We start from the raw sequence: 25,547 nt of genomic DNA on the forward strand, positions 1-25,547 counted from the left end.
GATTTTAGAGAAAAAAGAGACAGAAATCAAGGAAGCAGAAACAGAAGCTCAGAAAACAAAACTTTTGTCAAAGGAATCTGCAGAAGAAAAGAAACTAAATGAAAAGCAGAAGAAACAAGTTGAGAAAGATGTTGAGAAGAAAGCTCAGAAGGCTGATGTTTCTGAAGTAATTGCTGAAAAGGTCTCTGAAGAGAAGATATCAGAGAAAAAACAGACAGAAATCAAGGAACCAGACACAGAAGCTCAGAAAGCAAAGCTTTTGACGAAAGAATCTGCAGAAGAAAAGAAACTAGATGAAAAGCAGAGGAAACAAGCTGAGAAGGATGCTGAGAAGAAAGCCCAGAAAGAAGATGTTTCTGAAGTTGTTGCTGAGAAGGTTTCCGAGGAAGAGATTTTAGAGAAAAAAGAGACAGAAATCAAGGAAGCAGAAACAGAAGCACAGAAAGCAAAACTTTTGTCAAAGGAATCTGCAGAAGAAAAGAAACTAGATGAAAAGCAGAAGAAACAAGCTGAGAAGGATGATGAGAAGAAAGCTCAGAAAGCAGATGTTTCTGAAGTAATTGCTGAGGAGGTTTCTGAAGAGAAGATATCAGAGAAAAAAGAGACAGGAATCAAGAAACCAGATACAGAAGCTCAGAAAGCAAAACTTTTGTCAAAGGAATCTGCAGAAGAAAAGAAACTAGATGAAAAGCAGAAGAAACAAGCTAGGAAAGATGTTGAGAAAAAAGCTCAGGAGGCTGATGTTTCTGAAGTAATTGCTGAAGAGAAGATATCAGAGAAAAAACAGACAGAAATCAAGGAAGCAGAAATAGAAGCACAGAAAGCAAAACTTTTGTCAAAGGAATCTGCAGAAGAAAAGAAACTAGATGAAATGCAGAAGAAACAAGCTGAGAAGGATGCTGAGAAGAAAGCCCAAAAAACAGATGTTTCTGAAGTAGTTGCTGAGAAGGTCTCCATATCAGAAAAAAAAGAACCAGAAATAGAAGCGCAGAAAGCTAAACGTCCCTCGCAAGAAGAAAAAGAAGATACGAAAGTGGATGAAAAAGAGAAGAAACAAATCCAAAAGGATGGTGCAAAGAAAGCTCAGCAGGAAAAAGAATCTGGAACTGAAGAGAGACTTGAGATTCCTGAGGCAAATAAACTTGAGATTTTAAATCAGAAAATCTTAGATATTGTCAAATTGTCGGAGTCACATACATCTAACGAAAATTTGAAAGCTATTGTTGCGGAGAGTAAAAATTTACTCGAAAACTCATCAGACTCTGAGAAGGTTGCCAAGTCTATATTTAAACTTAGAGAACACATTGTCCATACATATAATGGTAACGCTCCTAAGGATGAAAATGATAAAGACATAGTTGAAGCATTTATCGAGTCAGTTCTTGAGTTATATCCAGCTGCTTCTAAGAATATAATTAACCATTACTTGAAAGAAATTAAAGCAAATATTATTTTAACTAAAGCCACAATCAAACTTATTGACGACACTGACATGTTTGCAAAGCCTTCATTACTTCTGCCAAAATTAGTTAATTTAGAGAAGATTTCGGAGAGCATCAAATCTGATCTCCACATTGAAAAGTCGTCTGAAAAGATGATCCATTTGCAACAAAACTTGATGGACATATTTGTCATATTAGATGATCTCTTGGATGACAAAACAGCTGCACTAAGGCCCATTATTGAGGAAATGAAAACTATTCTTCTCAAGGAGTATGACTATATTGAGAAGAAACAGGACAAATTAAACACTGCGACAGTGGAAGAAAAGATTCATAACATAACCAAAACCATGCTGAATGTTTGCGAGGAATTACAAAAGCTGAATAAGAATTTGATAGAGAAAAAAATTGGCGAAGAACCAACACTTGATGTAGAAAATGTTAAGGAAAAGAAACAAGAGCAACAAGATGATCTAACTCAAGATCATAAGAAAGAAGAAGCTGAAGTGCTTGCCGAGAGACTTTCTGAAGAAATTCCAGAGGAGATTAAACTTAAAGTCGAAGAACATGAAGCAGAAGTGCAGAAAATGAAATTTTTGGAGAAAGAATCAGAAGATCAGAAAAAAATTGATGAAAAGCAGAAGAATCAAGATAAAAAAGATGCTGAGAAAAAAGTTCAGAAAGCAGACGTTTCTGAAAATGTCTCCGAGGAAAAAACATCAGAGAACAAAGAGCTAGAAACCAAGGAACCAGACACAGAAGCTCAGAAAGCAAAGCTTTTGACGAAAGAATCTGCAGAAGAAAAGAAACTAGATGAAAAGCAGAGGAAACAAGCTGAGAAGGATGCTGAAAAGAAAGCTCAGAAAGCTGATGCTTCTGAAATAGTTGCTGAGAAGGTTTCCGAGGAGACAATATCAGAGAAAAAACAGACAGAAATCAAGGAACCTGAAACAGAAGCCCAGAAAGCAAAACTTTTGTCAAAGGAATCTGCAGAAGAAAAGAAACTAGATGAAAAGCAGAGGAAAAAAGCTGAGAAGGATGCTGAGAAGAAAGCCCAGAAAGCAGATGTTTCTCAAGTAGTTGCTGAAAAGGTCTCCGAGGAGAAGACATCAGAGAAAAAAGAGACAGAAATCAAGGAACCAGACACAGAAGCTCAGAAAGCAAAGCTTTTGACGAAAGAATCTGGAGAAGAAAAGAAACTAGATGAAAAGCAGAGGAAACAAACTGAGAAGGATGCTGAGAAGAAAGCTCAGAAGGCTGATGTTTCTGAAGTAGTTGCTGAGAAGGTTTCCGAGGAGACGATATCAGAGAAAAAACAGACAGAAATCAAGGAACCTGAAACAGAAGCCCAGAAAGCAAAACTTTTGTCAAAGGAATCTGCAGAAGAAAAGAAACTAGGTGAAAAGCAGAGGAAACAAGCTGAGAAGGATGCTGAGAAGAAAGCCCAGAAAGCAGATGTTTCTGAAGTAGTTGCTGAAAAGGTCTCCGAGGAGAAGACATCAGAGAAAAAAGAGACAGAAATCAAGGAACCAGACACAGAAGCTCAGAAAGCAAAGCTTTTGTCAAAGGAATCTGCAGAAGAAAAGGAACTAGATGAAAAGCAGAGGAAACAAGCTGAGAAGGATGCCGAGAAGAAAGCTCAGAAGGCTGATGTTTCTGAAGTAGTTGCTGAGAAGGTTTCCGAGGAGGCGATATCAGAGAAAAAAGAGACAGAAATCAAGGAACCTGAAACAGAAGCCCAGAAAGCAAAACTTTTGTCAAAGGAATCTGCAGAAGAAAAGAAACTAGGTGAAAAGCAGAGGAAACAAGCTGAGAAGGATGCTGAGAAGAAAGCTCAAAAAGCAGATGTTTCAGAAATAGTTGCTGAGAAGGTCTCTGAGGAGAATATTTCAGAGAAGAAAAAGCCAGAAGTTAAGGAACTTGAATTAGAATCACAGAAGGCGAAGCTTTTGTCGAAAGAATCTGCAGAAGAAAAGGAACTAGATGAAAAGCAGAAGAAACAAGCTAAGAAGGATACTGAGAAGAAAGCCCAGAAAGCAGATGTTTCTGAAGTAGTTGCTGAAAAGGTCTCCGAAGAGAAGACATCAGAGAAAAAAGAGACAGAAATCAAGGAACCAGACACAGAAGCTCAGAAAGCAAAGCTTTTGACGAAAGAATCTGCAGAAGACAAGAAACTAGATGAAAAGCAGAGGAAACAAGCTGAGAAGGATGCCGAGAAGAAAGTTCAGAAGGCTGATGTTTCTGAAGTAGTTGCTGAGAAGGTTTCCGAGGAGGCGATATCAGAGAAAAAAGAGACAGAAATCAAGGAACCTGAAACAGAAGCCCAGAAAGCAAAACTTTTGTCAAAGGAATCTGCAGAAGAAAAGAAACTAGGTGAAAAGCAGAGGAAACAAGCTGAGAAGGATGCTGAGAAGAAAGCTCAGAAAGCAGATGTTTCTGAAGTAATTGCTGAGGAGGTTTCTGAAGAGAAGATATCAGAGAAAAAAGAGACAGAAATCAAGAAACCAGATACAGAAGCTCAGAAAGCAAAACTTTTGTCAAAGGAATCTGCAGAAGAAAAGAAACTAGATGAAAAGCAGAAGAAACAAGCTGAGAAGGATGCTGAAAAGAAAGCTCAAAAAGACGATGTTTCAGAAATAGTTGCTGAGAAGGTCTCTGAGGAGAATATTTCAGAGAAGAAAAAGCCAGAAGTTAAGGAACTTGAATTAGAATCACAGAAGGCGAAGCTTTTGTCGAAAGAATCTGCAGAAGAAAAGGAACTAGATGAAAAGCAGAAGAAACAAGCTAAGAAGGATACTGAGAAGAAAGTCCAGAAAGGGGAAGTTTCTAAAGTTGTTGCTGAAAGGATTTCTGAGGAGACAATTTTGGAGAAGAAACAATCTAAAGTCAAGAAACCTGAATCAGAAGCACAGAAGGCGAAGCTTTTATCGAAAGAATCTCCTGAAGAGAAAGTAATTGATAAAAAGCTGAAGAAACAAGCTGAGAAAGATGCCGAGATAAAAGCCCAGAAAGCAGAAGTTTCTGAAGTTGTTTCTGAAAAGATTTCCCAGGAGAAGATATCAGATAAGAACGAAGCAGAAAACAAGGAAGCAGAAACAGAAACTCAGAAAACAAAACTTTTGTCGAAGGAATCTGCAGAAGAAAAGAAAGTAGACGAAAAGCAGAAGAAACAAGCTAAGAAGGATGGTGAGAAAAAAACGCAGAAAGCAGATGTTTCTCAAGTAATTGCTGAGAAGGTCTCTGAAGAGAAGATATCAGAGAAAAAAGAGACAGAAATCAAGGAACCAGATACAGAAACTCAGAAAGCAAAACTTTTATCGAATGAATCTTCAGAAGAAAAGAAACTAGATGAAAAGCAGAAGAAACAAGCTGAGACGGATGCTGAGAAGAAAGCCCAGAAAGCAGACGTTTCTGAGGTTGTTGTCGAGAAAGTCTCCGAGAAGAAGATTTCAGAGAAGAAAGAACCTAGGAAAACAGATGTAGAGAAAGCGAGTTTCGTGGAGCAAGTATCTACAAAAGAGAAGAAAATGGATGAACAACAAAAGAAACAAGATGAGCAAAAGAAAGAGTTTTCGGAAGAAAAGAAAGAAAAGAAGAGGCAGGCTGAAAAGGTATTAAGTGCGGAGACAATGGTTGAAGAGGAAAAGAAGCCAGAAGTAAAGAAAAAAGAATATGAGAGCAAAATAGAAAAGGTTTCGAAGAAAGAATCAGTTGAGAAAATGCGTCATGAAAGTGAAGAATCAGTCCAATCGCCAAAGCCAAGTGATTCTCAATTGGATGTGATCAGTAGAGATGAGACAATTATTACACGCTCTGAGGACAGCGTAAGCGTGCGGCAATCCAAACCTTACAAGTCCTTGGAATCCGAATACAAGGAGAGAAAGGAATCGCGAAGTGCGAAGCGCAAGCCGACTGTAGATTTGATGCTTACAAATCGCAACTCGGCAACAGGAAGTGATTTGAAGTTAACGTGTGGAATCTCAGGTCAGGATATGAGCGTGCAATGGTTCAAGCAGAAGGAAGAGATAGGGAATGATGTCAAGTACAGGATAACCTTGAACGATGGTCTAGCCTGCCTTGAAATCAAATCAACAGAAATGAACGATTCTGGCATTTATCGATGCATAGCGTCTAATCGAAATGGAGAGGTCGAAACAAGCTGTCTTGTGACTATATACGAAGCACCTTCAACCAAATTTGGCACTCCGCCAATATTTACACGCAACATTCGAGGTGAGTGCCTATTCTACTTACCTATTATACGTATGCCACCCCCATTTAGTGCTTAATTAATTAACGTCAGATTGCAAATGAGTCAATTATTTGTTGCCAAAGTAAATAGGAAGTAAGCATATACATATATATTCACTCTGCAGGAATATTGTAATACATAAGTGCTTCGGACAAATTATTTCATTCAATCCATTTTCACTTTATCATAAGTTAAATATTATAAGCTTATTTATAGTTTTATATAGTCTTAATAGACGCCACTATATTTAGTGCAATTTATATAATTGAATTTACTGGGTGCATTAATTAAAACACTAATGCATTTAAATAGCAGATTTTTTGGCAAGCACCATGTTGCCAGATATATACGTTCGTGTATATATCTAAAGAACGAACGAACGAATTGGCGTGAACAATCGATTGACAATTAGGATGCATTCGAGAAGGAATGTATTTTCAAATCTCTCACTACATGCCGACAGTCGTGAATCTTCTTTTGAATCGAACGGACGTCTAACGTCCTGGAAACTCTTTTCGATCGAACCGTTGCGGGATTTACATATATAAAATCTATATATATATCTTTCGACTCGAACGGATTATTATTTTTTCATCGGTTTTTCGTTACATATTCACATTTTTTCGCAACGAATTTATTACTTTTTTGACCTTGTCCTGTGATAAGCTAAAAGACAAACCGTAATCGCGATGGGAGAGACGGAAGGTGATATTGAGCCCCGAGGCTCCGCTGAACCGGAGGCAACACCAGCCCAGGATACGTTGCAGGTGCCGACGCAAAAGAAGCGGAAACTCAAGTCTCCCACTCCGGGTAGTTTACGCGGACGTAGTGCCACGCCCATACACGGTCGGAGTCAGACCCCCTTTAGTTTGTACATGACTCGTCGAAGCGCCACGCCTTCAACATGGCGAAGCATTACGCCATTCCTCAAGCGCGAGGAGAAGGAGAAAACTCCCTTTGAACTCGGCCGGGACATCAAGTCGCAGACGACGTGCAACATTGCTGTCTTTGATCGTGCCTTGATCATGGATATCTCCGAGCCTGTGGATATTCAGAAACCTGTGCGTTACATAACATCCGATTTGTCAGTAATTGATCGGGCTGCTGTAATGGATGTGTCTAACGTTGAGGTTATCTACGTTGTTGAGGAATACGAAGAGGTCGAAGAAGAGGAGGAAATCATTGAGGAGGTCAAGCCCAAGAAGAAGGAAAAGAAGGCTCGTAAGCCACGCGTAGGCCGCAAGTCTGTTGACAAGGATCAAAGTCCTTTGGCGGGCTCCGAAGCCGAAGAATTCGGCGACTTGGGCGATGATCGTGAAGATAGTGTTGACATCGATGAGGATGAGCCTGTCAAGAAGGGCAAGAAGAAGGCGCCGCCCAAGAAGAAGGAGAAAAAAGAAAAGTCTCCGAGTCCCAAGTTGTCCTTGAAACTGGAGATCGGCGGTGGTCAAAAGGCCAGCAAGAAGATGTTTGAGCAACCAGCAGCTGCTCCTAAGCCTCCACCGAAAAAGAGCAAGATGGTGCTACAGATGGAAGAGCAGGCCAGGGCGGCAGCAAAGGCTGCTGAGGAGGAAGCGAACCGCGCCAAGCCCAAAGGTGAGACCTTTGAGGAGCGCCAAAAACGTTTAAAAGAGGAAAAAGAGGAGCAGGAGCGACTCGAAGCGGAGCAACGTGCATTAGAGGAGGCCGAGGCAGAAGCTGAAGCTGAAGCCGAAGCCGAGGATGATGAAGAGGATCCATCGTTCCTAGATGATGCCGATGATGGTACGGAGGCAGCTGATTACAATGAGGACGAAGATGTCAATAGAGATCAGGACGAGGATGAGCTAAACGAGGAAGACGACGTAGTCGCCGACTTGAAGAAAGAAAAACGACGTGGCAGTGACTCATCCGATGAGTACACTCGTCCCGATCCACATGAGGAGGAACGCTGGCAACGCATTGCCGCCATCGAGGGCGAGGAGTTTATGCAGCAAATGCGCAAATATAGTATCGCTAAGCGGATTAGCGAAAAGGAACGCGATGCCGACTGGCAACGACGACGTGAACAGGCACGTCTGCCGAAGTTTATTAACTTCCTGTCCGATCGCACTGCCGAGGCGGGTCAAAGTGTACGCATGGCTTGCGCTGTCGATGGTCCTGAGTTATCGGTGAAATGGTTTAAGGACGGCAGGCAGCTGGAGCGCGATGGAACTCATCGCATCATCAACAACAACAACATCCTAGTGCTTGAAGTGATAAACACGACCATTCTCGACTCGGGAGAGTACACGTGCCAAATTTTGAATCAGAATGATGATGCCACCTCCTCGTGCATTGTTACTATTTACGAAATCTTTAAGGACGAACCCAAACCTCCCTCTTTCCAGTATATTAAAGGTACATGTCCACGCAGTCTTCCTTCCCATTTCAGGTCTGTCTTCATGATATTTGTTTGTGTGTTTTAGAGTACTACCACATGCGCGACGATGAGTTGACAATTGAGGGTCATGTACATGGTGTACCCCGACCTGTGGTCACTTGGTGGCGTGGCGCCTTCCAGATTAAGCCCAGCTATAAGTTCACGATGCTGGAAGAGGCGCATGGAGTCTGCAAGTTACTGATCTACAAGCCCGGCAACAAGGATAGCGGCATCTACACGCTCAAGGCGATCAATTCGATTGGCGAGGCGCAGATTAATCACACCGTTGAGGTGGCCAAGAATCTGCACTATCATGTGCCAGGCATCTTCCATGCTCGCGACAAGATCCAGCTAGACAGCTTGAAGCAGGCTCGCCTTTCTATGACTGCCGCTCTCAAGTCTAAGGCGGAATCCGATCAGAAGCGGGCTGAGATTGAGGCCGAACAGCAGCGAGTGGCTGCAGCTGTGGCTGCAGCTCGTGCGCCACCAGAACCATTGGTGCCTGCAAAGCAGAAGCTATCGTTTGCCACCCAGTTGCGCGATCGCATGGCTCTCGAGGGCACTAGCGTGAAGTTTGTGGCCACTGTCATTGGTCCGTCGCCTAATACGCGATGGATGAAAGACGACAAGTGGGTGCAAATGAACGACAACATTAAGAACCTGTCCGAGGAGGGCAAAGCTATCATTCAGATCGTGAAAGTGTCCGCGGAAGACTCGGGTATCTACAAGTGTGTGGCCAAGAATGATTTGTGCGAGATTGAGACACAATGCTACTTCAAAGTGTATGCCGCGCAAGCTGATGGCGATGAATCCGAGCCCATCTTTGCCCTGCCATTGCGAGGTATTTTCTCGTCTGTCCGTCCAATTGTGTATCTGATTGCCAGTGACAAAGTGTTTATGTACCTCCATCAACTGTCGAAATGTCGTTACATCAACAATTTTAATTTTCAATTAATAACTTATTGATTTTAATCTACCGCTGTATCAGCAATTTTTAAAATATCAGTGCATAACATAGAAAATATACACCCACAACCGTATATACATCTGCATCTGTATATCTGTATCTGTTTTTGTGCCAACGCCAACACGAGCTAAACACATATATATCATCGTATTGAAGAAATGCAATGTATACTAATTGTTTTGTGTCCACACTCGTTCAGATCAAATCGAATCAGATCAGAACAAAACATATCTCGATTGAGGTCACCACGCCAAGTGTTACGAAAATAGATTAGAGACGAGACAATTAATTGAAGGTGTCCTCCTCTTATTTTTCTCCTACGTATTGCCTTAGATGTGTATCACTCTTCCCAAAATGATTTGATCATCGATACGAAGGTCCGTGGCAATCCGCGGCCTGAGATCTCGTGGACGAAAGATCAAATACCTGTGGTGCTCGACGATCGTATCGTGCAAATCGAGCACTTGGATGGCATTTGCGAATTGATCGTGAACAAGCCAACGGAGCACGACAACGGCACCTACGTTTGCACCGCCAAAAACAAATTGGGCACTCAGTCGACCACTCACACCGTTGTCGTCGATACCACACACTCTTCTCGTCGCTCAAGCATTCTATCAGCAATGCAGGAAGATGCAGCATCCGCAGCTCCAGGTGGCGAAGGCGGTAAAAAGAAGAAGAAGTTGCCTAAAGGCGATGCCGATGCCAATGCCGAGGGAGGCTATGAACGTCGCAGCCGTATGCCTGATCCCTCACCCAAGCAAATGCTTTACTTCACGGTCAATCTCTCTAATCGTTACGTGGCCGAGGGCTCCAAGGTCAAGTTGCAGGCGGTAGTAGGTGGACCAGAGCCCACAATTAAGTGGACTAAGGATGATCAAAATGTGCAATATGGACCGCGTATACGCAATATGAATCGTGACAGTCTCGCCGTGCTGGAGTTCACCAGTGCATTGCCAGAAGATTCGGGCACTTATACGATTACAGCGCAGAATGAGCACTGCAAAATCACGACATCGGCTGTGTTGCACGTCTATCAACCGAAGGTCAACACCGATGTGCAGCCCGTGTTCATACGCTCGCTGAAAGGTAATTCAAGCGGTTCTCTCTTTCTACTTGTTTACCATGTCGTGTCGTCTCACTGTCTAAACGGATCTATGAATAGATCAAAGCAATGTCGTTGTCTGTCCACCGATTGTTGCTGATTACGCAATGCCATTGGCCATGTCTCTTCTTTTGTTACTTGTTGCGTATTTATGTAACTATTAATGGTTCACCTTCCACGCCTCACTCGCAGAGACCTATCACCTTAACTCCAATGAGCTGATTCTGGAGACTGCGGTGCGTGGACAGCCAACACCGCAGGTGCAATGGTTTAAGGACAGCATAGAGATACAGAGTGGTGGCCGCTTCCAGCTTATTGAGCATCAGGATGGCACCTGTGAGTTGATCATCGATCGGCCGGACAACAAGGACTCGGGCAAGTATGTTGTGAAGGCGGAAAGTCGTGCTGGCAAAATGGAAATCTCCCATTATGTGCTCTTCGAGGGTAAAGCCTCGCACATTGCGGACAATATTCATGGTGTGTTCCATGCCGACAAGAGTCTAATGCGTCCTAAGGAGGTGGAGAAGCCCGCTCCCAAACCAGCTGCTGCTGAGGAGGGTGAAGAGGAAAAGGGAAAGCGTCGTGGTCGTAAGAAGGATGAACCTGAGGAGGAGGCGACTGCATCGGTCACAGACTATGCTTCAGACACGGCGAGCATGTCAAGCAAACGTCGCGAGAAGAACGTTGCCATACACTTTAGCACGTCGATGCGAGATCGTGTGGTCGCCGAGGGATCCAAGGTGAAGATATCCTGCTTCTTAGAGGCGAAGGAGCCACAGGTCAAGTGGTTCAAGGATGGAGAACAAATTCAAAACGGTCCCAAGATGCGCGGACGCTATAGCGAGGGCTTGTGCCTTCTGGAGATTAACAGTGCAACCCCCGAGGACAACGGCGAGTACAAGTGCTGGGGACGCGACGAATCCGGCGAGGCATCAACATCGTGTAGGCTCGAGGTCTATGAAAATCCTGGCACGGGTGATGTACCTCCAACATTTACGCGTAACATCAAGGATACACTGCACGGCAAGATCAATGAATTGCAGTTGGACGTGCATGTGCGTGGATTGCCAACGCCAGCGGTAACCTGGTTCAAGGATGGCGTTAAGATTGAGAATAGCGAGAAATATCAGCAGGTGGATCACGATGATGGCACCTCGGAGTTGTTTGTCAGCTATCCCAAGGCTTCCGATAGCGGCAAATATGTTTGCCAAGCTGAGAATCGTGAGGGTCAAACGGAAATCGTGCACATGGTCACCGTGGAGCCACGTGTTCGTGTGCGACCTACGTCACCTCCAAGGGAGGGTAGACCTCCAGCCAAGCCAGCCACCGAAGACGAAGAAGGTGAAGAAGCACCCGCTGAGGGCGAGGAGGCAGTTGAGGGCGGAGAAGGTGCACCAACTGAGAAAAGGAAGCGCAAGAAGAAGGGCGCCGCCCAAGACGAGGAAGGTGGCGGATCCAGGCGTGAAGTGCCCCCACCACCAGATCTAAAGAAGCGCCTGTACTTCCGAAACTTCCTCTCCAATCGTACCGTAAAATCGGGCAGTAATGTAAAATGGATGGTTAACATCGATGGACCCGAGCCCACAGCCAAGTGGTTCCATGGCGATCAACCTATTGCCTTTGGGCCCAAGAGCAAGATGTCTATGCAGGATGGCATTGCCTGGCTCAATCTAGTAGGTGTTACGGAGGAAGAGGCTGGCGAGTATACACTTCGCGTGCGGGGACTTGAGAATGAGATCGTTAGCACTTGTAATCTGTTCGTTTACAGTACGGGTAAAGCTGAGGTTATCACTCCCACTTTCACAGTGGGCATCAAAGGTATGCGCAAAGGCTTAAGTTAGCTATAGATGTAGCTCCTAGATGTACTTCATACATGCATTAATTTTGCTAGCTGTCCACGTGAAATTTAAGGTATGCACTTAAGTTCCCCTCTTTCTATGTTTAAGACTAACCAGGAAATTTCTGCCGGATCTATGTTTCATCTTGTCTTGTGCCTTGTCTATTTTGTGTCGTCATCCATTCTAGATGCATATCATTCCCAAAACAATAGTCTTACTCTCGAGTGCAAGGTGTCGGGCAGTCCCAAGCCACAAATCTCTTGGCAACGCGACAATACCCTCCTGCCCCTTGAGGGTTCGAAATACATCTATGCTGAGCAGGCGGATGGCGTCAAGCAGTTGACCATCACTTCCTTTGGCAACGAGGACGGCGGACTTTACACTTGCTATGCGGAGAGTGAAAACGGTCAGATGAAGATTAGCAAGTTCGTGCAGGCGTCAGATTATATTAGAGAACGCACCGTCGATAAACGAACAACCAATCAAGTTATTGAGGATCTCAAGGAAACTCAGTCGAGTGCTGTGACGGAAAGTGCAGTTTCTGTGTCCAAGGCCAAGTCGAGAGAGGCCAAGCTGCGCTTGAATCTGGAGACGAGTCTTAAGACCATGACCATCAGCAGCGGCAACAAGGCGCAGCTCATCTGTTATGTCACGGGATTCATTGAAGATGTACATTGGTTGAGGGACGACGAACGTATTACAAAGGATGCTCGTCATAAAATCTACAACATAAATGGGGCCATTAGTCTGGAGATTTACGACGCACGTGCCGAGGACAGTGGACACTACAGATGTGTGGTGAAGAACAGCAAGCAGACTGTGGAGAGCTCAGGTCAGCTGACGGTGTTGGATGAATCGAGCGGCCGGCTGCCCCAGAGTTTTGTGGGGGGTATTAAGAGTAAGTCAAAATGATGATTAACTAATGTTGTGTAGTGCTAATCAGTTTAACGATTTATTTGCAGAATGTTATGATGCACAGCGTAACGAGATCGTGCTGAGTTGTCACGTACATGGTCGTCCCAATGTCAGCTGGATGCGCGATGATCATACTATCTGCAACAATCGTTATAGGGTTGTGGATGAGCCAGGTGGCGAACGTAAACTGATCATACGCAATCCTATCTCTTCGGACTGTGGTATATTTGCATGCTACGCTGAGCATGATGATCACATTGACTCCATTAGCTGCTGCATTCGGGCAGCAGACCTCAAACGTCTTATTTCCAACGATCAGGAGCAATCACATTCGCAATACTTGCCACAATCCTTGCCTCGCGACCTGGTCGATGATTCTCCGCACTCCGAAATTCATGTCAAGGGAAACGGGGAATTGCAGCGTGCTGGCAATCGCGTAATTCGTAGCGTCACCAATTCCAAACCGCTGTTCCACACTTACTTGCATGATCGCACAGTATCAGAGGGCTCCAATCTGCGTCTGCTCTGCACAGTGTCCGGTGATGAGAACACACACATTGAGTGGCTGAAGAATCACAAACCTTTGCCCAAGGATACCCGCTATCAGATAGTTTATCAACATGGCGAGGCATCGCTGGAGATTTTTGCGACCGTTGCCGAAGATAGCGGCAACTACACTTGCTCCGCAATCAACGATTTTGGCGAAAGCCTTAGTCATGCCCAGCTGCGCGTTTACAAGCATTTCCGAGAGGCTTCGCTACCCAGCACATTTGCGCAGCCAATTCGAGGTAGCCCAAGGACTCCTTCAACACCTTTGCTTCGCTTGCACAATCTTATTTTACTTGTTTGCTGTGCTAACTGCTTTTATTCCTTCTTAATGTATTCGATCAACCACAATTAATATTGCTCCCTGTATTTGCAGACACGTATTCTCTTAATGAGAATGAGTTGGTTCTGGATTGTCGCGTGCGTGGTCAACCACGTCCTGAGATAGAATGGATGAAGGGCAATGACATCATCTCCAACGATGCCAAGTATCAACAGATCGATCAGGCCGATGGCTACTCCAAGCTCATTATACGCAATCCAACGGAGAAAGATTCAGGCATTTATGCCTGTGTGGCCACCAATGAAGGTGCCAAGAATAAGATGACCCATCAGGTGGACTTTAAGGGTCGCGAGAAATTCACGCAAGAGAAGACGCACGGTTTCTTCCATCGCGATCCCAACAAGCCCCACTTCCTTGCCCCGCTGGGTAATCAAACTGTTTGCAATGGCGGCACCGTTGCCATCTCGGCAGAGTTTATGCAGTCCAGCACACCCATTGAGGTGAAATGGATTCGCAATCGCCGAACTGTCGATGGTCCCAATGTGACAACACTCAATGACCGCGGCGTATATACGCTGGCCATCACGAATGCTGGAGCCGAGCACGAGGGCACCTACACTTGTCTCGCCTCGAATGCGTTTGGACGCATTGAATCCCATGTGAATATCGATGTCGCTGTTGGCGCAGAGAAGAACGAGCGTCCGCCATTGTTCCTGTCGAGACCCGAAACCGAAATGAAGATTGCTGTTGGCGATCCTTTCTCGGTCTCCTTCCGTATTGCGGGCGATCCCAAGCCAAAGTGTAAGTCCGATAGTTTTATAATGAGTTCGCATGCAAATGTTTAATTTAAAGTTTGGAGACAGTTTCTTGGTTTGCGCTTTAGTTTACTTCAGTAGTGTTGTATTAAACTATTTTAATATAATAACATATTTTTCCCTTGCTCTTAGTGGTGTTCATGAAGGGCACCAAGGACATTACACAGTCGGATCGTGTGAGCAAAGAGGTATCCGATGACTACACCAGATTCACAGTGCAAAAGTCGCAGATCTCCGACTCCGGCACCTATTTCGTTGTTGCTCGCAACGACTTTGGAACGGACAGAATATTCGTTACCATTACGGTTTGTACTCTTTCTGTTAAACTGGGTCGATCACTTTCTGTCTTCTTGTTATTGTGCTGTGCTGTGGCTGTTCCTGATTGTTCCTAATGCTTTTGCTTACCTAACCATATGCTTTTATTTTTTCTCTTTTTTTCTATTTGCTTTTCTAGATTAAAACGCCCAAAAAGAAAGAATAAACCTTATTCAATAATGTTTATATTGTTTTACGCCACAAATTAAAACGCATCCCTTTTAAAAGCACCAATGATTTATTCTAAGTCTACTTTCACGACTCTATGTGTTCATTCAACAAACAAATAATAATAATACAACTATGTTATATCGTTCTGACTACAAAAAACAACAAAAACAAATAAACAAACTTATAGGTCAACCCACGCGCTCGCTCTGAAACTCCAACGCAACCACGCTGGGGCCAACCCCTGGACAGTTACAGCGAGACTTCGTATTTCCGAGGTAAGTAATTGTTCCACTCACACATTCGAAAGTGTGCCCATATTCCTTGTATAGCTGTGCTCTTCTCTCGCAATACATACATATATGTTTTGTGTTTCATTTGTTTATTTCCTGGTATTTGATCGCTCGATTAGATCGTTTTTCTTGTTTGTCTCCCATCCGGGTTTGGTTTTGTTAAATAATCAAATTATATCCTTTTGATAATAGTTTTTCCGTTTTTCATTTTCAATGTTAGCTCACTTTTTGTCCGTAATTTGAGAGTCCCAAAGAAAAGTAAATCTATTCCGTTCACGGATAAATTTGTGTTCCATATCTAAATTTTGTCCGCCTATGACGTGTTTTACTCCAGTATTCCTAATCAGCTAAAATCCTTTTTATCCTTTATTTGATATTGGATTTTACAGATCGCTTCAGCTCTAACTTGTTTGCCTTCTATGCCGCTAGTCAAGAAAATTCTCAAAAGCAATTTCCTGTGAGATTATTGAATGCTTGATTACCAAAAACTAAATCCGAAACTGAACCGAACAACACAAAAGAACATATCAAATTATCCGTGTATTTAGCTTTTGTTAGTATTTCTGAACGATTGACTTATTTTACAATTTATTGATTTATTTATTTTTATTATGGTATACGAATATAAATAGCGTATTATATAGAGCACAGCAATCCAGCTTATACATTTACGTAGTCGAAAAACAAAAAAATAAAATATATATTTCTCCGGGGCGTTTTGTGTTTGATTTTTCTCTCTCAATATAGATCCACCTGGCTGCATCTCAACGGAACCTCTTGTGGTGGACTCGGGTCCTACGCACATATCACTGTCTTGGGGCAAGCCCGTCAGTGCGAACTCCGCACCTGTGATTGCCTACAAGGTGGAGGCTTGGATTGTGGGCCACGAAGGCGGCGCCTATTGGCGTGAGTTCGGCCTCACGCCTATCAACTCATTTGACGCCTTCAATCTGAAGCCCAACGTAGAGTATCATTTCCGCGTGACGCCCAAGAATCGCTATGGTTGGGGTCCCGCAGTCCAGACCAGTTCTGCACTGCAAGTAGGTGGTGTCGAGTGTCTGCCAGAGTTTGTCAAGATACTGCCGGGTCAGGTAAAGGCGTTGCTGGGCTCCTCGTTCACTCTGCAGTGCAATATGCGGGGCGCACCACGTCCCCAGATCACCTGGTACAAGGATGGTATTCAACTGAGCAGCAGTTCCGATCGCGTTAAGATACGACAGATTGGCTCCACTTGTGCCCTGACCATTGCCACTGTCGTCGAGCTGGATTCGGGACGCTACACCTGCGAAGCAACCAATTCAAAGGGACGGGTTTCCACCTTTGCTCGTCTACAGGTCGTCTCTGATCCCAGACTATACGAAGCAGACTCGCGTCTAAAGGAAATCGCACACGGACGCCATCCAGCTGAACTAGGCGAATCCCTACCCATCTTCACTATGCGCTTGAGGGATCGTCGTGTGCAGGTCACGTATCCGGTGCGTCTTACCTGCCAGATCGTTGGCTATCCCACGCCAGAGATACTGTGGTACAAGGACGGCCAACTCATTGTGAGCGACAGAAGGCATCTGATCACTGCTGAGGGACAGTTCTTTACGCTGGAAATTGCAGCCACCACACTAGACGACAGCGGAGATTACACATGCACAGCCAAAAACGAGCTGGGTTCCGTCTCGTGCCACAGCGTTCTAGTGGTAGACAAAGGCATCAGAGCTTACATTTCTCCAGACTTTTATGTGCCACTCGACCCATTCTATGTGTTCCGCGAGGGCAGCGAAATTCGTCTGTCCACCAAAGTCGAAGCCTATCCATCTGTGGGTGTCACCTGGCATCGCAATGGCATGCGACTACGTCCCAGCCGTCGTATATCTGCCACGCTTGACTCCACCGGTTTTGTGGAGCTGATTATTGCCGAGGCAACGTCACGCGATGCGGGCATTTATGTGTGTGTCGCCTCCAATGTGGTGGGCAAGGTGGAGACCATTTGCCGTGTGGCAATCGAGGAGAATGACACAGTTTCCACACCGTCCCGCTCACTCGAAATACCCAGTATCAAGACAAACGATATGCCGTAAGTACACGCACTAATCCTGTCCAGCAAATCTTTTAATTATGCTTATTTCTTCAGGTACTCCAAGGAACCGCTGTTCGTTGTCAAACCACGCTCCAGCGAGGCCTACGAGGGCGACAATGTCATTATCTTCTGCGAAGTTGTCGGCGATCCCAAGCCCGAAGTTGTTTGGCTGCGTGATTTTCTCAATGTGAGTCGTTTATTCATAATACCCGGGGTAATACACAAAAATAGGCATCTCCAAATCGATATATGATCTTTTTAAATGAATAGCGGGTATCGCACAGTCGAACACACATTCTACAGCAGCTCTCTTAGTCACTCGCTTTGGATTGTGACGTCAACAACGATAGCGGCAGCGATTTTAAGCAGCGCTTGCGCAGCTCGTTAAAATCGAGTTGCAGTTGCAGTTGCATTTACGGCGCCAGCAAATGTGGGTCGCAGTTATCGTCACAGTCTCCGCAGTTAAAATCAAGTGCAAGTGCGCCAACACTAAAAGTTCATAGCGGAACATTTACAGTAGACGTCGCAACGTCTTGGGTTCAATGTGGGCCCTATTCGGCATTAGGAAATAGAACGAATTACAATTTCCATATTTATTTCCGCACTAATTGCTTATAAATACTTAAAAAAGTGGCAATCAACTGAACAGTTGTCACAGTTCAGTTGCTCGTGCGGATAAATTTTAAAATTAACTTTTAATTGATTCGCTGCAAACGCGCAAAGTGTGCTCCAGATAAACGAAAGAAAATCAAAAGTGTAGTGAAGGTAAAAAGTTAGCTGACCACCGATTAGAGCTGAACTTGACGCTGCTCCTCAATGTCTGAGCAACTTGGCAAGGGCACAAACAAAGCACTTGTAGTAGATGCAGTTGCTTCGCATCTTTACTCGGATTACCAGACAACTGCGTCACATGTAGCGCTGGTTATACAATCCATAACACACACACATTCAATCACACACATACGCACACATAAAAGACAGACATGGGCAGTTTGGATTCTTATAAAGCCTGCAATCTGCTGTCAAACGCTAATTCAAGTTCAACCCATATCAAATGACAAGCTTGTTGTTGCGATACAAAAAACAATTACGATTACAGAGCCAAAAAGGCAACGAGAAAATGCTCAAAGCTCAAAAGCTTGCAAACTGGCAACTAGCGAAAAATTATTAGCCACAATCGTGCCGCTGCTGTATGTACCAAGGAAGCAGGAGGTCAGGGTGGGCAACACACAGAAAACCGCAGAGACAACGAGACAGACAGACGGATGGACAGACGAGTTCCATATACCAGTTTTACCTATTGCAAGTCACAAAATTAAATTTTGTGCTTATATGGACATGTGCTGTGCACAGCAACAAGAAAAACAACAACAACATCGACAGCAATCAGTTAACAATAAGAACATATACGACGACTTACATGATTCATGCATTCAGTTCGTTGTGACGATCCTTGTAGCTGCATTTCTAAACCGCTCATTTTTCATAAGAATTATCATTTTATTTCTTTGTTATTTATTGGCAGCCGGAATATTACAAGGACGCACCGCATTTTCGACGCATTGGCGACGGACCGGAGTATCGCTTGGAGATACCCAGCGCCAAATTGGACTTTACCGGCACATATTCGGTTATTGCCAGCAATTGTCATGGCGAGACCAAGGCTGTAATCTCACTTCAAATCTTCGCCAAAGGTGAGTTCAATTGCTTAAATCTATTGACTAGCTGTAGCTGGTTGAGTGAACTTATCTATAAAATCGATGTCACAAAGTTTGTGGATATATGCTCAAGAGTCGTGGATAGACAACATCTTTCCAGAACTCATCGGCCATGCTCAGCAGGCTGGCTAAATATTCGGGATCTGCTTGCACCCAAACGTAATGCAGAGCTCCGTTCGTTTCGAATGTGGGACTGAGCACACAGTAAAGCGCCTTCTTTACATTCGCCAGAAACATTTGTATTTGAATTTGAGCCATATACTTGGGAGCAATGGTTTCGCGTGCCTCGAGGTATTTTTCGAAATCCTCCTCAGTCTTGGGCGCTTTGATTTCCACAATATGATCATCCGTTATACCGTCTGGTGATGCACATAGGAAAGGATAGCTTTCGTGGAGCAATAAACCACACTCTATATACTCCTTACTCTCCAATCTCTCTGTCTGCTTCAATATGAAGCGCTTGTGTTGCTTTAGTTGCACTCGCTCCTCGGGCTTTTCGTCGCGACCCTTGCAGAAGAGCATATTGAACAAATGTTCGTCGTCCTCTTGTGTTTTGCGTGAGATAATCAACTGCATCATGGAACAGCGTATGCGCATATATTGCGCCTCTATCCATAACTTCGACTTGTACTGTGTTTTCGTCACCTCGCTGAGGCTCTCAAAGAGTCCACTCTGAGCCTGTATCTCCATGTGCTGCATAAAACTGTGCACATCGAATATGTTGTACTCGGTTACCTTTAGCAACACGTGATGCATAAGTATTGCCTCGAATTCGTCGGTTGTCTCCACGCACTGTCGATACAATGCAGAGTCCCTTCCGCAAATGGCCAGTTCCTCCAAAACAGACTCTAAAAATGCACGTTCTTCGCCTTCGTTTGATGTATCGAGATCCACATCCGTGGGCGGATCAGCATCCGTTACCATGTCACAAATTCGTATGGCTTTGGATGGTTCGGGATGCACAAGAGCTTCCAGTTCATTGCCCCAGAATTCCACAACAGCTGTTGATCTTGTATCTGTGCTTTTGGTTTGTAGCCAAAATATGAACGCCACAATGTGTATGCAAACAGCTATAGCAGAAGTAAAGAACAATTATTTGCCAGAGATTTTGTAGTTTAGCTATTTACCTTCTCTGGGACAAAGACTGCACTGACTTTCCCGAATAGCATTGGAGCCTTCACTGATTTTGAGCACAACATTCGCATGTGTTTCCGTATTAGCAAAGTCGGCTGCGGAGAATACTAATGCTTTCAAATCGCATATATCGTCCTGACGGCGCAAATGCACATAGTCTATTAAGAGATCATTGTTATCTGTTGAGCTTTTGTTAAAGAAATATAAAATTAACAACTTGTTGTGTGCAAAAAAGGCGGGAAGGAGGAAATGCTTACATTTGTTTGTCGGCCACTTCTGCAAAGTAGTTGAATACCATACCATGATTGACTGTGGGTATATTGTGTATGGTTGCTTTGCGGAAACCAGGTTCTAAGTCCATGGGCACAATTACTAAGCCCCGCATTTTAATAAATTACATAAAAATTAATTTGAAAACAAGCAAAAACTCCAACGCGTAGCAAGAATGGTTCGAAAATAGTGTGGCCGCGTGTTAAATTTAGGAAAATACTGCTGCACATCAAAAAATATACTAAAAATATAGTTATTTTTTAATTGGCCATACATACTTCTATAAATAGATTGACGAAAGATGCTCACTGCTTGTGTTTGAAAACACCATCACGCTCGCGTTCACGGTGCTCAACTGTTGTGTACAAACAGTATATAGTTGGCGCCAAATGAATATCTAAAAATGTTTGCAACAGATATTAAAATGTTTTATTTTTACAGATATACTTAAAGAAAATCGCATGGACAAGGTTCATACACGACATGGGTAAGTAAATGCCCACTGTTAGTTATTGTTTGAAATGTTAATGTTTACCATTTACCTCAATTCAGCAATATTGAAACCTTGCCGCGCTTCGTGCGTAACCTGCGCAATCTTCGCTGCTGTGACGGAGACGCCATATCACTGGAGTGTCATGTGGAAGCCATGCCGGAGCCGTATATAATATGGGAAAAGGATGGTCACGTCATACCCAGCGACAGAGACTTCGTAATGTCATACGACGGTATTAAGGCCACATTAAGTATACCACGCGTGTACCCCGAGGATGAGGGTGAATACACTTGTGTGGCCAAGAACTCGGTGGGCCGCACACTATCGTCCGCCTGCATCATTGTTGATGTGCCGGAGGAGAAGGAGAATATGCTAAGTCGACAGCTGGCACGTCCAAGTGCCTTGCTCTCGGCCCATTCAACGCCACGTTCCACGCCCCGCTCGACACCAAACCGAAGCTTTTCACCAATGCGACTTTCCTACCGCAACAGCAGCATTGATCTGACCATGGGATCTGTGGAACGCCGGCGCAGCGATGCACGCTGCATAACGGCGCCCAAATTCCTAGCCATTCCTTACAATCGTGTCGTTGAGGAAGGCGACAGTGTGCGCTTCCAGTGCGCCATTGCTGGACATCCGTCGCCATGGGCTACCTGGGATAAGGATGGCCTGATTGTGACACCAACGCCACGCATTCATGTTAAGGAAGTGGACGATCTGCGTTTCATTGAAATCGATGAAGTGGGCTTTGATGATGCTGGTCTCTATCGCATCACGTTGGAGAACGACTTTGGGCGCATTGAGGCCACGGCTCGCCTGGACGTGATCAGCAGTTCCCGCTACTCAAAGTCGCCCTCGGCGAGAAGTGTGCGCGCTTCCTCCTCTCGACGTAATGCCTATTTGTACAGACGTATCATGGGACCATCTACAGGTAATTCACTTTCTTGTTGCGTTTAATAACCAGCTTAGTATTATTGACTAAAACTTATTAGTTTTATGTAAACAAAACAGTATTACCTAAGGTTATTTTTTCTCAACAAAATAAAATAACTATTATATTGGTTATCAACCATTATAATAAAATCATTTTGTTTTTACATAGTACAATTTCGAATCTTAAGAAAAATTTTCATTTCATTAAATTTATTATCTGTGAATATTTCAGCTATTGGCGGTCGCATGGCGTTAGCAAGCGGCTTCCGCGGCTCGTCGGTGCCCTCAGTGCGGTTCTATCACAATAACATTGAGCTGAAACCCTCGGACCGTGTGCACATTGTGCTGCAGGAGGAAGAGGCAATGCTGTTTGTGGACAATGTAACCATTGCGGATGAGGGCAATTACACCTGCATTATCAGTGGCAATCACGATCCCTTGGTTAGCTCCATCGATGTGAAGTTCCATGAATCAAGTATTGATATTCAACGTCAACCGGCCAGCATTGTGGAGCATTTGCCCGAGCTCACACAGTCTGTGGAGGGCGAGGTGATCGATCTCTGCTGTACGATCAATAGTAGCGAACCTTATAGTTATGTCTGGTTGCGCAATGGCGAAATTCTGCCTGACAGCGAGGAGTTCAAGTGAGAAATGAGCTCATAAACTGAGCCACACATGTGCTGTGAATGCCAGCACTTTATTTTTAAATACATTTGTATCTCAAACACATGTGTATCGTTATTTCTTTGCAGCTACATCGATCATGGCAATGGCTGTCTCTGTCTGCGCATCAACGATGCCTTTGACATTGACTCGGGCATCTACAGCTGTCAGGTGTACACGTCCCATACTGATGATGATGATCATGATGATGATGATGACAGCGGCTGCGACTTTGACTGTCGCAGCAGCGGAGAGCTGTGTGTGCTTGAGCGAGATCTCTCTCGGACCGATGAAAGCATTCAGCTGCTCAAATCACCGCTGCCCGTGGTTTGTGCGTCAGGAGCGGAAGCTCTTTTCTATGCGCGTGTTTACCCCTGCGAAGCGGACGCCGAATGGTATCTCAATGGAAAACTCATCGAGGATGACTCACAAAACATGACGGTGCGTAGACGCTAACACATTCAACACACTGACCCCCAAAAATTTGTCATAGCCACATGCATAACTTGTTTACACTCTTGTTTTGCTGCCGAAAGTACCCTTTATATTCGTCCGATCGTTGTGTTTTAGGGCTTAATGAAGCTGCGTTGACCTCAATTGTTTATTTTATGTGCCGTCTTCATATTTTTGTGCATTCGCCGGCTCTCCATTGGAGCACTTGAAACCGCCTTGCCGCTGGCCATAATCATCGCATGTGTGAAAGTTAAAGTCAGAACTCGACTACTAAATACCCGGTACCGACAAGGAAACATATGTTGTTTCTTAAATACAAAATTTCTTATCGAATAGATTCAAATGAAACTATGATACTATTCACAATAATTTTTCGAAAAATATGTTAAGCGACCTTTTGTTGATTTTTATTTTAATTGAATTATCCTATGTTGACAATTAACGTCCCCATCTACAGAAATGATATGATGTCTGTATGTTTTGGTCAAAAACAACTCAATACTATAGCTATGTATATTTAAGATTCGAGTTTTCTTATTATTAGTTTCATAAATTAATTCCATATTATATTATATTATAAATTGAATATAAATAGTTTAACTTGCGGTTAAACTTTATAAAATTTGCGGGATGCGGTTATAAAATTATATTTAAATACTTTGTGATAACAGATATATGTACTTCGTTCTGCATTTTTGCAAATTTATCCCTTACCGTTAGCTATACCCTAATGCATTAGCTTTGGCTACCGAGTATACAAGCAAACGCGTTGCGTTCACACCTTTTCAACGTTCAGAGTTGTGTATGCAGCGAAAACAACAACAATCATTATACACGCTTATATTTGCACACACACAACAATAGCTATAAGAAATTATAAACAGAGACCCCAAAAAGATTAAAATGCCTCGGCATGCGCAACGCATGCAAACGAAGCGACGACGTTTGTGAAGTGACGCGACTGTCATCGAAGTCGCGTTGTGATCTGTTGCGTTGTGTGTTGTGTTTTGAATCGATTCGCTTGCGATGCTCGATCGCCTCGATCGGAGAGCAAACAGCACACAAGCAAGTGAGTCGATTGTGTGAGCACTCGCTCAATGGCTTTCAGGCGGCAAGCAAGCAAGTCGGCTAGTCAGTTGGGCGTTAGATAGTTTACTAATAACAATAAGCAGTCCCTTTTTTGGAGCAAGATGTCACAGGTATGGAATCCATATATAGTTAACAATCGTTGCAGGGCATATCGATATCATCAACAATGTATAGTATGTAGATAAAATGCTGATAAGCGAGCGACGCTAAGGCTGCAAACAGAGTGCGCGCTGAGACGAAGACGATGATGAAGACGAAGACGACGCGCGCAATGAGAGTGAGCGTGAAAGTTTTTGTTGTCAACGATATCAACGATAGCAACGGCAACGGCAAACGAAACCGAAACCGAAACTGAAAACGATCCCGACGATTCAGAATCAGAGAGAGTGCTCGGCTTTTAGTTGTGCTAAAAACGTTCTCATTAAGGTTAAATTGGTGCGTCGTCATCGCTATGCTCAGTTCAACACTGGCCATTGGCGCCGTCAGACGAATTAATTGAGTTGAGTTCAGTTCCGAGCACATACACACATAGTTGACTTTGCCATTGAGGCAGCCTCAATATTTAAACAATTTTCCAACACACACGCGTAGCTGCAACACTCACCACTAACACTTGTGCTCTTCGTCTTCCCTCTTTGCAGTTGGAGTCATATCCAGAGAACGGCATTCGCCTGTTGCGCCTGCGAAACGTGCAATTGGCGCAAAGCGGCGAACTGCGCCTACAAGTGAAGCATCATCCCCATCTCGCTGAGCGACGTGCCCCCACAGTGCGCAGCTATACCTCACTTCTAGTGCTACCCATCAGCAATCCTAAGCAACAGACGAAGAACAATAACATCTTACCACTGGCTGGCAATACTAGCTGCATTCTGCGTGGGCCACAGGATTGCACCGCATTAATTGGCGGCCATGTGCAGCTGAGCGTGCAGTTCGAGGCATTCCCCAACACACAAGTCACCTGGTACAAGGCGGTAAGTCAGTTGCCAATCCTCAAGAACTGGAGAAAGCGTCAGGGGCTTTGTTACGCAAATATTTGAGATAGGAGCAGATTTCACTTGCGTAATTGACGCTCTTTATTGGCATGTGACCTAATTAGGCATAATACTGTCAACAGCTCGAAGATTAACGCAATTGTTGTTATGCCCATGATCCATATCAAAGTTATTATCTAGTCACCCCACAGCTACAGCTGCGCCCTATCTGGTTGCTTAAAGCTTGTATACAGCTTGTACACAGCTTGTTTGCTTTCTATGGGCACGTTTGCATCTCATCGATCGATCTCGATCTCAGGTCTCGTTCGTTACACACTTGTTTGGCTATTAACAGTGTTGCCGGCTTAGCTATTTTCACGCTCAATGTGGAAGAAGCTTATACATTGATCTG

General features: G+C 44.1%; 2 protein-coding genes across 51 annotated transcripts in view; one reads left to right on the top strand and one right to left on the bottom strand.

The window, feature by feature from the left end:
- The window catches only part of LOC117570439 (uncharacterized), a 32,202-nt gene extending 11,464 nt beyond the window's left edge, over nt 1-20,738 (bottom strand). The window contains exons 1-3 of the mRNA XM_034252096.2: nt 20,521-20,738; nt 20,257-20,450; nt 18,832-20,199 (exon numbers count right to left, since the gene is read on the bottom strand). Of these exons, the coding sequence (XP_034107987.1) occupies nt 19,175-20,199; nt 20,257-20,450; nt 20,521-20,648 (1,347 nt within the window). The 5' untranslated portion in view covers nt 20,649-20,738 and the 3' untranslated portion in view covers nt 18,832-19,174. The remainder of the gene's footprint in view (nt 1-18,831; nt 20,200-20,256; nt 20,451-20,520) is intronic.
- Nucleotides 1-25,547, top strand: part of LOC117570425 (titin) — a 45,939-nt gene that overhangs the window by 16,484 nt on the left and 3,908 nt on the right. For 16 of the 50 annotated variants that reach the window (XM_052006021.1, XM_052006026.1, XM_052006030.1 and 13 more), the window contains 15 exons: nt 377-2,840; nt 3,036-5,675; nt 12,193-12,903; nt 12,968-13,708; nt 13,843-14,550; nt 14,697-14,869; nt 15,238-15,325; nt 16,088-17,408; nt 17,466-17,598; nt 18,937-19,105; nt 20,975-21,020; nt 21,086-21,957; nt 22,192-22,603; nt 22,712-23,063; nt 24,806-25,135. In XM_052006021.1, the coding sequence (XP_051861981.1) occupies nt 377-2,840; nt 3,036-5,675; nt 12,193-12,903; nt 12,968-13,708; nt 13,843-14,550; nt 14,697-14,869; nt 15,238-15,325; nt 16,088-17,408; nt 17,466-17,598; nt 18,937-19,105; nt 20,975-21,020; nt 21,086-21,957; nt 22,192-22,603; nt 22,712-23,063; nt 24,806-25,135 (11,160 nt within the window). Of the gene's footprint in view, nt 1-181; nt 2,924-3,035; nt 5,676-8,141; nt 8,937-9,395; nt 10,152-10,359; nt 11,986-12,192; nt 12,904-12,967; nt 13,709-13,842; nt 14,551-14,696; nt 14,870-15,237; nt 15,326-16,087; nt 17,409-17,465; nt 17,599-18,936; nt 19,106-20,974; nt 21,021-21,085; nt 21,958-22,191; nt 22,604-22,711; nt 23,064-24,805; nt 25,136-25,547 lie in introns of all 50 variants that reach the window. The other 34 variants (XM_052006055.1, XM_052006057.1, XM_052006061.1 and 31 more) reach the window with 24 other exon arrangements.

The sequence above is a fragment of the Drosophila albomicans genome, chromosome 3 (assembly GCF_009650485.2).
Source record: "Drosophila albomicans strain 15112-1751.03 chromosome 3, ASM965048v2, whole genome shotgun sequence".
NCBI classification, from domain to species: domain Eukaryota; kingdom Metazoa; phylum Arthropoda; class Insecta; order Diptera; family Drosophilidae; genus Drosophila; species Drosophila albomicans.